Source organism: Phalaenopsis equestris, unplaced genomic scaffold, assembly GCF_001263595.1.
Source record: "Phalaenopsis equestris unplaced genomic scaffold, ASM126359v1 Scaffold000002, whole genome shotgun sequence".
In the NCBI taxonomy this organism is placed as follows: domain Eukaryota; kingdom Viridiplantae; phylum Streptophyta; class Magnoliopsida; order Asparagales; family Orchidaceae; genus Phalaenopsis; species Phalaenopsis equestris.
Genome location: NW_018164444.1, coordinates 41,790,126 through 41,803,366, shown reverse-complemented (window position 1 = coordinate 41,803,366; position 13,241 = coordinate 41,790,126). Strand labels below are relative to the sequence as shown.

The 13,241-nt window shown below is 32.5% G+C and overlaps 1 protein-coding gene across 1 annotated transcript in view; it reads left to right on the top strand.

Moving 5' to 3' along the window:
• Positions 1-9,276, top strand: part of LOC110039277 (glutathione S-transferase T1-like) — a 26,233-nt gene extending 16,957 nt beyond the window's left edge. Inside the window, exons 4-7 of the mRNA XM_020744285.1 lie at positions 1,016-1,069; positions 1,667-1,746; positions 2,626-2,831; positions 8,858-9,276. Of these exons, the coding sequence (XP_020599944.1) occupies positions 1,016-1,069; positions 1,667-1,746; positions 2,626-2,831; positions 8,858-9,016 (499 nt within the window). The 3' untranslated portion in view covers positions 9,017-9,276. The remainder of the gene's footprint in view (positions 1-1,015; positions 1,070-1,666; positions 1,747-2,625; positions 2,832-8,857) is intronic.
• The last annotated feature ends 3,965 nt before the right edge of the window (positions 9,277-13,241 follow it).

The window sequence follows — 13,241 nt, the reverse complement described above, 5'->3', positions numbered from 1 at the left end:
CATCGCTCACCTCCGTCAACCACCGCTTACTGGACGTCATCAGTCGACGTCATAACGTGGAAAGCTAGTAACCCTTTCCCGCCTGTGGGACAAGGGGCATCTGTAATCATCATCTTATAGTGGATTTTTACAACTGGGCAAGGCCCCGTGGTTTTTCCCTTTTTACGGGTTTTCCACGTAAAAATTTCTGGTGTGATCACAGCTTGATTCACTTTCATCTGAGTGTGTGCTGCATTTTCGTGCAACGCTAAGACGATAATCCATTACTCTACCGCCGCGAATTTTCTAGCACGCATCATAATTAATCATCGTTTAAGAACTATTAAATCATAATTAAAAATATGTGTAATTATTTGATGAAAAGGAAAATTAAAAGGTTTAGGTTAATAAATAAACCTGAAATAAACAACCCTTAAATTACTCAAAATTAAGGTTTAGGGGCTTTCATTTTTTTTTTTTTTTTGAATAACAATGGGAAAGCCATGATCATCAATACTCTTGACGCTTATTTTTTCCTTTCAGCTAACTTGTTTATGCTTCAAGCCTTATTATGAGATTAAAAAAAATGCATTTCATTTCTTCACTAAAAAAAAAAAAATCTACATGATGGAGTAATCTAAAATTTTGTATAATTACTTTTGTGCCTTTTGCATGGACAAAAGCTTCTTTGCATCATCCGCAATTCCACTGACTCATTTTCTCTAATATGGTTTGTTTTAGTGAAATTCACTGCCATCATACCTTCGTAGTATTTTCATAATTATACGTTATTATACCTGTAAGTTGTTAACCGTTTTCTTGGATATATTCTACAATATTATTTTGCATCATCATGCAGCTTTTTGATACTTCAAAATAAACATTCTGATTCTCTTCACTTTTCTTACTCATAATAGTTCTTTTATCAACGGATGTATCTTTTCTTCACTGTCATTGTTTAACACCTTTATCAAATTTTTGTTTTTCTTTTTTTCATTGTTATTGTTTAACACCTTTATCAAATTTTTGTTTGCAGTCATACAATCCTGCGCTATATTGCTGAGACATCCCCAGGAGTTCCGGATAACTGGTAGTTCAAGCTTGTCATGTCATATCTCGTTATATATTCACAAACATAATAATGGGAGCTTACTCATTTATTTTAAATGTAATCAACTTAATTTGTGATGTTTTTCCTGACATGTTCGAAATGATCTGTAAGGAGAAATTGCCCATAGCCTTTCAGTTGAAATTATTATAAACTGAAGTTACTAGTTCCCCAGAAATCTGTGTAAGGCTGCCAGTCATAATAAATAATAATTAAAATTGATATTTATCTGTCCTTTTCTTGAAAAAGAAGAAGTATGGAGAGAAGATGTTCACTTTATTTGTCTAAAGTTACCATCTATTCTTTTTAAAATTTGTTTTTTTTTATCCTCTATTTGATAAAAAGCAGGATGATTTCTTTGAAAACATTTCCATAGAAAATGTACAATTTTTGCATGCTTATTTTGACCCACAATTTAATATTTTAGACATTACGAATGGTGCTTCCTCATAAGTCATAAATAGGACAAGTTTTTCTTATGAGCTATTAATGTTAATTTACTAGCAACTTCACAATTTCTTATGATCCTCAACTTTATTTCAAGCTTTTTTTTTTTTTTTTTTTTTTTTTTTTTTGAAGGTATCCTGCTGATTTTATCAGTAGAGCCAAAGTTAACTCTATTTTGGACTGGCATCACTCAAATCTACGTGTTAGTTCAGGTATGCTTGGTTCAGCATTTTATTTTATCATTTGACAATTGTATTACGTTGTCAGCCGCTTAGAGTATAATTTTCATATGAATAACTTCCTAGGTAGCGCTAAGCAATCTTTTAAGTTTCTTTAAATTTTCTATAAAGTTTAAAATTAGGATGAAAATTAGTTTGTTATTTCAAGTAAATGGCATGACTTTTTAATGCAATCAATACCTCATTAAATGGGATATTTTTATCCAATTAAATCACAAATATCTACAGTAGCTCTAAAATAATGGTTAAAGATTAAAATACTGAAGTGCAATTCACGTAATTTGCTACTTCTGAGGAACTAATAACAAATTTAAGATTGTTTTTCAAAGGAAATTATGATCCACAATGGTAGTAGACCAAAACTGAGGGAAAAGTACTTTCCACCTATGCAGTCTATTTAAATAGCTACAGGCATAGAAGGATGTTCCCAAAATGACCTGTTTACTAAGGGCTTATTTAGGATGACTTTTGTTTTTTTATTTTTTGTTTTATAGAACCATTTTTGTTTAGTTCATGTTTTTATTTTTTGCTTTCAAAAACAAAATTAGTTTGCTTTTAAAATTTTCAAAATATCTAAAAGTTATTTTAAATGTTTTTTAAAACAATTAAACAGGTTATAATATACCGTACTTATTTTATTTCAAATAAAATATAAACAAAATAAAATAAAAAATAAAAATTAAAAGTTAAAAAATCAAAATGAAAAGTTATTCCAAACAGCTTCTGCGCTTTTGCCTTCAACTTATCGATTAAGCATATGCTAGACTTTCGAACTAATGATCCTCGAGCTTGATATCTCTATTTGTGATTGAAGCACTTTTACGTTGTCAATGATTACTCCATGGAAAACAGTTACCTTTGTAATGAACACTGTACTGGCACCAAAATTTGGACGTACAATGAATCCTCAAGCTGCAGCGGAAGCTGAGAAATCTCTGTCATCCTCTCTGTCAATCATTGAGTCCATGTGGCTTAACGGAGATGCGGAATTCTTTTTGGGAAATCCTAAACCATCTATTGCAGACCTTAGTCTTGTCTGTGAAATTACGCAATCTGAGGTAAAATATCGATTCAATCTTTGCTATTTTCTTACAAAAATTCTAACTGCTGAATTTTTTCTTGGCATTTTTATTAGCCAACAGCCTCTGCTACTGGTGTTAATTTATCTACCAATACAAAATTTTGCTAGCATTGGTGCCTAGATTTTTCATGTCATCTGTTTGGGATTCTTATGTTGAATCTTATTTTGTGTCGGCTTATTTATGGATGGGCTAAAACTTTTGTCTGTGTTCTGCTTATTTACATAATGAACACAATGAACTTGCATAATTTAGTTGAACTCAAGTTGTTTGCAAGCATGAAACTTTCGAACTTTCTTGACAGTCCTGACCCCATTTCTTCATGTCAATACTATCATCATCGCTATTTATTTATTTATTTGGGTGATTTTTTTTTCTGCATCTTATATAGGTGTTCCGGTTTAGCTAGTTTACTTTTTGTGAAATGTTAACCTGCCATCATCTGTCTGGTGTGAAGAATGTTTTGGTATGCTAGCTTTACTAGCATTTAGAAAGCTTTGGCCATATTTGGATTCATTTCATTTCTTGTTTTTAGTTTTCAAAAACACGCGCTTAAGTAAACATTTTTGGCCATATTTGGATTCCTTTCTCAACTTTGGAAATAAAATGGTTTGTTTTTTTAAATTTTGGAAGAGCATGTTTTGAAAATATGCTTGAGGCTATTTTGATTAGAAAATAATACTAATTTTGGTTGGTTAGAAAATAAATATTCTAATTAAATTGATTTATTATAATAAATATAATTTTTTTTAGTTTTTAGTTATGCTAATTTAGTATAAAATAATTAATTAATAATTTAGGATAATTTATCATTAAATATTATGGATACCTTTTAGGATTTTAGTTAAGATAATTGAATCTGTATTCAACTTATTAGTTAGCCTTATAATAATAAATTTATTTAGTTAGCTCAATGATAAATAAATATTTGGAAAGATTTTATTAATATTAAAGTATCATAATTAAATATGGGATAATAAATTAATTAATAAAGAAAATTGATCATTAATGTATTATTTAAATTAATTAATTTTTTCTTGTGATTTTAATTAAGATTGTTAATATTTTTAAATATTTCTTGTGATAATTAACCCAAGAATGAGTGCTTATTGACTTTTTGATAAGTAATTAACTATATAATGTGCATAATTATGGATTAATTAGTGTTTTTATTAATTTCAATATGTCTTAATTACTATTTAATTATGATAATTATCCCTAGGATATTTATTCAACAATAATGTAACTATCATGAACTAAATAATGACTTAGGGTGTGTTTGGGGCGGCTGCTGCTTTTTCAAGAAACTATTTCCTGGAGAAGCAGTTTTAGGAGCTGTCAGAAAGCGTCCGGTGAATAAGTGTGTATCTGTTTGGGATTTGCCGTGCTGCTTAGCGTCCGGTGAATAAGTGTGTATCTGTTTGGGAGGTGTGTATCTGTTTGGGAGATTTGTCGTGCTACTTCTATTTCTATTGAGAAATATTGTTTTGCCTTTATACATGTAATATATTGAAATAAGTGCAATTTTCAGAATATTCAGAATTAAATAATAGAAAGGGGTTGTACTGCTAAAAAAGCTAACAATCTAGTTCCAAATACTCTAATACATAAAAAAAGATTAACTATTTGAAACAGATGAGTATAATAATGAGGATAACACTAATAATCAACAAGCCTAAAATGAGGCTTGTCTTGAAATCCTGATGATCAAGTATTCGGGACATTCTTCTCTCCATCCTTGTATCTCTTCTCGACTGATTGTGTTCTGGAGATACCTCATCAGTGTCATCAACCCAATGGAAGTAGTCGCAATATAGAGGAGTCCTGTTTCTGTGACAAGAATAAAATTTTCCCCTGTAGCAGCTTTCCTTCTTGAACTAGTACTAAACACACTTATCGCCACAATAATAGAGTGGAAATTTTGAAGTGCTTGATGATATTGAGCTCATATTTCTCTTTATTATAATACAATATTGCTCTAATTAAAAAAATTAATTTAATACAACATTTAAGAAATTCTAAAAATATATAAGGAGTTTTAAAATTAAGAATTAAAGTTTATCTGTGCAAAAAAAAAAGAAAGGTGCAACACAGGTTGTTATATATATTTTGGAAAAATACATCAAGAAAAAAACATAGAGATAAAATATGAATCATCAACTACAAAATAACTAGGTGATGTTGCACGAGTAAGGTCGTTGTATTCACGAAAGCATCAATAATCTCCTCTCAACTGTAACATCTCCTCGACGCCTTCTTTCTCAGAAGTGTAGTACTCGTTCCTCCTACATTCCTCCTCTTGCACTGAAGTTCCGGCTTGATGTTGGTTAGCTTCCTTAGGCATGTTGGTAGGATCATCTTTTAGACCCTGAAATCGATATCATCTCGGTATGGATGCCTCCGTAAAAAATTATGGAGCGCAGTCATTGCAACAATTTTCTTCACCTATTTTTTAAAATATGTAGGCATATCTCAAAGTATGACCCACTTATTATTCCATACACTGAATGCTCTCTCAATAACACTGTATAATAACGAGTGTCTTTTGTTGAAGAGCTTATTCCTCCCTCTAATCACTTAGCCGTTGCACTCAAAGTCAAGGAGGTAATATCTCGTGTCGGGAAATGACTTCAAAAAATCTCGTTGCAGTGGATATTCCAAGTCTACGAGGAACAACCAAAAGAAAGGGAGCAGGGGAAGTACAATCACTCCAATCGACCTACACCCAGCGCAGAAAAGAAAAAAGAAAGTAATTTCTTCCTGAAGATATCACAGCTGGCGACAAACTGCATCAACATTACTTCAAGTGCTCGCATTGCTCTCCATGCATACTCAACAATGACAGATGTCGAACTACTTGACTCAATTTCAGAAATTTTTGAGGACATGCACTACTACTTACTTGCCGTAAAACTTCTAGAGGATCGAAACAAGCGAGAGGCTTTCTTCTTGCTGCTCCCTGAATGGAGGATTCCTTACCTCCGTTATTTTTTCAAGAGTCAAACTAGTTAGATGTCATGTATATATATATTTTTTACTTGGTGCTACTATAACAGAGTGACTATTTGACATTTCTATTGTAAACTATTCCTTGTGTTTACTATTTTTGACTTTTGATTATTTGTGGATGTTCATAGTTAAAATACTTTCATTGCACGCAATTTAAGCATTTTCCTGCATTGAGAATAACATGCTCTTTTGAAATAAGCTTAACATTATTCTTTCAAACAAATGAAGCCACCAAATGAGGAGATTATAAAGATGGTTGAGCAAGCGACAATCATTACCAGCACAGTTTGTTTGATTCATGAGTACTATCAGAGACATATTTATAAGACACCTTGTGTCTCATCGTCATCCGTGGGTGACAAATGGGTTAATGAACTAATGGAAGCTCATCCAAGTCAGACTCACAAAATGTTCCTGATGTCAAAAGTTATTCGAATTGCAATCCAAATATGGTTTGCATGGTTCTTCGCGATTGACATCCCGAGAAGTCCTAGCTATCACACTCTTCATTTTGTTGCACGATCGTGCAACTTTTGAGCATTTCCAACACTCTACAGAGACGATCAATAGGTATTTCCATGTCAGGGTTAACTCTTTAGTTAAAATGGCTACGAACATCGTAAAACCACTGGACCCATCTTTTGCTCACTCTACCAGAAATTCATAGCAACCGAGTTACATGTTGTTTTTTAAGAGATCTCACTCTCTATTTGTTCTTCAATAAATTAAAGAAAATTTATAAATAACTTAAATTGTGTCTTTTTTTTACAATATGTATTGCATCGGAGCAACTGATGGAACACATGTTGACGCACACGTGGGGAATGAGGAAAAAATAGTCAATATCGGTAGGTGTGGAGCCGATACACAAAATATATTAGCAGTATACGATTTCAACATCTGTTTTACATTTGTGATGGTTGGTTGGGAAAGAACTGCACACGACAACAAAATATTTAAATTTGCAACTCAACGACTTGAATACAAATTCCCAATGCCTCCGCAAGGTGTGTGCATTTAATTAATCCATCACTATTATATTTCCATTTGAACTAATCTACTAATGTTATCGTTGATGTTGAATTTTTGAATAACAATGTTTCAGTTGTTGTGTATTTTATGAATATGGATCGAGATTTTATCAAGAATTTTGATATTTGAGTGAGAATTTGAGAAGTGTGTGATAGATTGTGGTGGATTTATTAACAACAATGTTTTGGTTGCTTTATATGTTATCAATTTGGATTGGGAATTTATCATGAAATTTGATATTTGAGTAAAAATTTAAAAAATTGTTGTAAGATGGTTTTGCATTTTTTAACAACAATGTTTTGGGTGTTGTGTATATTTTGTTTTCATAAAGTATGGATGGATGGTGATAGATTTTGCTAAAAAAAATAGCCATGTTTCAGGTGCTTGTATATTTTGTTGTGAATATTTTGAAAAATGGATGAATGATGATGTTGTGTAATAACAATGCTATGCCCTTTGATTTCATGGATCAAAAATGATATATTTCTCTGTGAATACTTCATTTTTGTTGAATTCCATAGTTAAAGAAGCTCACATGACATGGTGAGCTTTCTCTTGTTTATATTTTGATTTTAGTGTTTCTCTTGGGCTTTTAAAATCTGATGCTACTATTTGTTTGGTGTGGTCTTGGTGAACTGTGGTGTGGAGGCATTGGTGTGGTGTGTGGATGTGGTGTTTGGGGTGGTGGTGTGGTTTGTAGGTGATGGTCTGTGGTGCGGAGAAGGTTGTGTTTGGTGTGAAGTTGGTAGTGTGTGGTGTGGAGATGGTAGTGTGGTGTATGGATGTGGTGTGGAGGTGGTGGTGTCTGATGTGGGCTTGGTGGTGTGTGGATGTGGTGTGCGGGGTGGTGGTGTGGTGTGGTGTGGTGTGGAGGTGGTGGAGTGTGGTGCATAGGTGGTGGTGGTTGGTATGGGGGCAGTGGTGATTACAATATGTTGTGGTAATTAATTGTGTGGCAAGTATTTATGCCGTGCAACTCTTTTTATGTTATAACACAATGGTTAAGACAGAAGAACTCAGTTCATCTGTTATGTGGGATAAAAACCTTTCCTTGTAGGACGGTTTATTTCATGACATAAACCAAGTGCATTTAAAAAGAATACTATCATATTATTAATTGTTAGTTTAATAGTTATTTTTTTTAATTTTGATTCTCATGTTACTCACAGTTTTGTGAGGTGTATGCTTTTATTTTGTAACGTTCAAACAAGATGTTTACTTTCAAGTATAGAGTGTGTTAGAATGAACAATTATGTTATAAACAACACTATAGTACATGGGTAGAAAAGTCGTTTGTTCAGAAACAACTGCAACACAACTGTTTCGAAACTACAAAAAGCAAACAGACAGCTTCTCCGCAGTAGCTTCCTGTCACAGCTTTTTAATAAGCTGCAACTGTCCCAAACAAACCCTTAGAGAAGTGTATTTTGTTTCTAAGAGAGTTTGAATGGGGGATTTGAGTTGGCCTCAATTTATTCATGGATGGCAACTCTCTCCAAAGTAATTTTAGCTAATGCATATCTTCAGCATACTTAGAATGCAATTTTTGCTTAACTACTTATATATAGGTATGATATTATTCTCTCATCTTTTCAGTATACTATAAAACACACAAAAGAGAAAATGCTAAAGTGGATGAGTCATTAGCAGGCTTTATGTGGAAAAGCTTTTCTCTCCTTTTTGGGATTCATAAATATCAAAACGAAAGAAAATAACTCATTTAAGACTTTTAAATTTAAATTCCTAAATAGGATGTTCTCTCTCTTTTAATATGAATTACTTGCATTTCAACTAAAATATTGAGAATGATGCAAACCTTATCGACCAATCATTGTGATGTGCTATTATATTTCTCAGAACACACATTTTATTATTTATGAAAAAATCAAAAGTTAGTTTTGAGATATTTTGCTATTTACACCATCTCATCTCCCTATTTCACAATTTTTGCACTGTTAAATTAGCTTTGGCGCGAGGGAGATCGCGAGAGAATACTCAGACCTCACCCAAAGATATTGCAGTGGGTTGAAAATGTAAAGAAGGCTACTAATCCTTATTTTGATGAAGTTCACGAAGCGCTTTACAAAATGAAGGCCTTGTTGAAGGCAAAGCAAAGCGAGTAAAAAAACCTTCGAACGATGTTGAAGCTGGATAAAACGTTGCTATCGTGGACCGCTGGTGCAGGTTATCTGTCAATGCTGTATTATAGGCAGGTAAGCTCATGTATTTCCTTGTTTCAAAACTGCTGTTGGTAAGTTCTGTTGTATAACATGCTAGGCATGACTAATTATTATTATCAGGCATTGCAAACTTTTCAAGACTGAACTGGTGCCCCTTTTTCTTACGTAGTTGTGAATTATGGCATGCAAAATTATTCTTTTTATGGGATTTTTTTCCTTTTGCATAATCGTGTGTTAAAGATCTCAAAAAAGTTGTCGGGAATTTTTTTTTTTGGATGGAGTAAGCACTGAAACCCAATTTATTAGAATTTTTATTTAATTTCTAATCAATTTGCTATGCATTTGAGCATGAAATATTTTTTTAAGCTAGTAAAATTTCTTAGAATGTTGTCAACTATCTGAGGATCTGATTAGGAGAGTAGATGTTTTAGATTCGACTTATGTTAAGAAAGGCAGAGGTAGACCTAGGAAGAGTTGGGCTTATTGTATAAAAAATGATCTTAATTTATTAGAACTAAATGAAAATATGACACTAAATAGGACGCAAAGGAGAAAAATGATTCATGTAGCCGATCCCACATAGTGGGACTAAGGCTTTGTTGTTGTTATTGTCAACTATAAAACAAGCGCAAGAATAACGAATGGGAAAATAGCAAGTGATGCTTTATTTTGTTTCATTGATTGATGTCCAAATACTCCAAAATAGAGAGAATTTGATGTCCAATCTCTTTATTTTCTTATATGTAGCCATACATATTATTTTAGAAGCATGTAGCCATACATATTATTTTAGAGAATATCTATTATTAATCCTCATGTTCTGATGTCCTAATATTCATTAGCTTAAATTTTTAGAATATGATTATATCCCCTCACCAAATATTTAAGTTAATCTCACTTGAAAATGGATTCAAGTGATACTTATTAGACCATCTCATCCCTTCCAGCTCATTGCATAAGTATGTTGAGATGCTTATGGGATCAAGAAATAGGCTTCTCTTTCCTTATATATTGATAATGACTTTTATCCAATGCCTTGAATTTGTAAGTTGATAGATATGTATTGTCAAAGAGAATGACCTATGTGATTTATGAATTTTGCTAGTTTTATTTTCTTCATTTTTACTTTAAATATTACTAATAAAAGATAGGCGAAAGCTTATGTGTGGCTACCTCATTTCAGTTGAGTTCTCTAGTTTTCAAAACCGAACCATATCGCTTGTTCGTTCAGTTCAACCATGAATGTCCAACATAGCTTCCGCCCAAAATCAACCAAAAATAGTTCTAATTTTGTTTACTTTTTATTTTTTCTTCTTTTAATCAAATGACTAGAATTATAAGATTTATGTTAAAAAAATAGATAAAATAATTAAAATATCAAATCTTAAAAATTTTGACTAGAGTCCTATTCAAAATATTCATGAATTAAGCGCCTTAAATCAAAATATTGTAAATTCAATTGGTTAAATATCATTATTGTATCATTATTATATCATTTGAATTATACTAAATTATTATTTTTTTTCATTCTATTATTCAATTCAAATCTCAACTCAATTTCATCCTAACTCTTAAATTTTAAACCTTTCAATCTTTCAGTTCATTATCTCAAGGAGTTAGAGAGTGATTTAAAAAAAAAAAAATTAAAAAATTAAAAAAATGATGAAACTTGCGCTATAAAAAAAAAACTCGTCGTATGTAAATAACTCGTGTTTAGCTCCTTAGAAGCCCTTATTCAATGTATTCGTTAAATAAGCCAAATATGAATATATGTTTTGACATCTATTTTTAAATGAGTTGAATATAAATAGGCAATTGCTAGATCTTGTATTGTGCACTATGTTTTATAAAATTACTAATTTATTAGCAAATAAGTAAAATGTTTTTCTGTTCGGCTGATTATTTATTTATATTAATTCTTTTGAAATTAGCTCATATTTAACTCATGTTAAATTTGAGTTCCACAGAGCTAAGCAGGAACATGTGCTCAAATTTGTCTACAACAATTGAAATCAAAATAACATTGATCTTATGAGTTGATGTTATTACTATGGCCCCATTGTTTCTCAGAGCAGATGGAGTTGTCAAATTGCTTGATTGGAGAAGGAAGGGGGAAGAGAAATGCAATGTTCCCATACTTTTATCAGATAAACCAACACCTCATGTTGAAAAGACTATCATGCAAAGCAATCACATAATTCCATGTAAACAATTGAAAAACATTGATCCAAACCAAATTTGATTTCTTGATAAGACCTTGGACCTCCTAATAATCTTTGCCTATTTTATTTACATCACAAGTCAAGATATTGTGGATCCTTAATCTGTCACCATTATCTTTGAATCAATAATTCATATGCAAGCTTAGTCTGACCTAATTATGCTACATCAAGGTCAGGGGTGTAAATGAGTTGAGTGGTGCTTGAGCCACCCTTGGCTTGAGCTTGGGTTTGATTAATTAATTTAGTTCGAGCTAGAGCTCGAGCTTTACGATTTCGAGTTGACTCATGTGATAGCTTGTTTAGTATGAAATAGAAAAAAAAATTAATTAAAGTGAGTATTATAATGAAATGACAAATTAGATGAGCATTTATGAGATAATTAATGAAAAATAACTTGATATAAAATGTAAAATATCATTTCTTGAGCATTTTTATTATTTTAAAGAAAAAATTTTTGAATTTTAATTGTTGAACCCAAATTTATCCTAGAATAACACCCAAGGGATAGAACAAAGGCAGAGAGGAGAGATTCTGTGACAGAAAATGGATTCTTTAAGGTTTGACCAAGATTCTTTAATAGAGTCAAGAGAGAGAGGCTCCCTTTTTGCTATACAGTATCTCTTATTTATGGGAGTTTGCCCCTCTTACAAAGGGAAGAATCGTTACATTATTTTGAATAAAAGAAAATCCTACAAAAAGGTTCCCAAGTGGGACCTTGTATGATTGTTACTACTTGATAATTTTCGACCGACGTGAGATTCTTATTCAACATGGGATAGCTAGCATTGCTTGCATTCAGCTTGAGCTGACCGACCCCAATCTTAGATTGCTCGATCATAGATCTTGGTATTCGCAGCTTGGTATCGGGCATTAATTTTGCTTGATCTGCCTATTAGTCATTTACGAGAGGCCTGAGTTAGTCACTTGAGATCGGGGCATGGTCTCCTGACATTGAGGTTTGCTTACCTGCTGTTCAGTCGCACCTTCCCTATTGATTTCTTGGATGGCATGACTCTCACTACTTTTCTAGCTCCATATGAAAAGGTGATCGACCCAGTCTATTCAACTGATTTTATTGTTTGGTCACCGAGGCCCCTGACTACGTGGCTCACATCTTTTTCTTGCTTTAGTTGGCTCGATCCGTAACTTTTTACTGTACATATTTAGTTTTCGAATTCTCTTGTCTTTTTAATATGGAGTTATGAGAAAAATAAGAGAATAAGAATTCTTTATATTTTTGTCTATAAAAACCCATGCTTTATTGGGATTCACTTCTTGGCAAGGGAATTTAGAAAGTAGGATTGAGAGTCAATACTTCCCTTTATAAATTGGTGTGTGTTGTTGTCTTATTCTTCATATATAAAATTATTCATTTCAAGATGCCATGTTTGTTGCACAATTCTTTGTTTCTTAATCTTACTACACTGACGGAGTTAATTCGAGTAGGTCCATCAGAAATGGAGATTGGAGGTTTGAAGTTTTTTGAAGTTGATATTAAACTTCCCCTATCTGCACCTGGATCTGCCATTGATTGTTTGACTCTGAGAGGTAGAACAACTAATCTTGTGAATATTTGGATGATGTTAGATATGATCCTATCCTTGATTTTAAAAGGGATTCAGTTGGCTCTGACGTTTATTCATATGCTTTCATACTTGGAGGATGAAAGGATTGCAAAGGAGAGTTTCGGTCTTACTAATGTGACCCCAAAAATGAAGCACCGAGAGTGCTATTGATCAGTGAATGTCGACAGAACTGTCGTTTGCTTACCATGTGACCCTCTCAGAGAGTGTGAAAGATTTGTTGGATGCCACTCTCAAAGAGCTTATGAGAAATAAAGAATTCATCTCCTTACTCGTAAAAAAACTGGAGTTTAGTGGTGGCTCAGAGTGGGTAGAAATCAAGTACCGGACCTTCAAGACATGGTTATAGACTTGGAGTGGGAT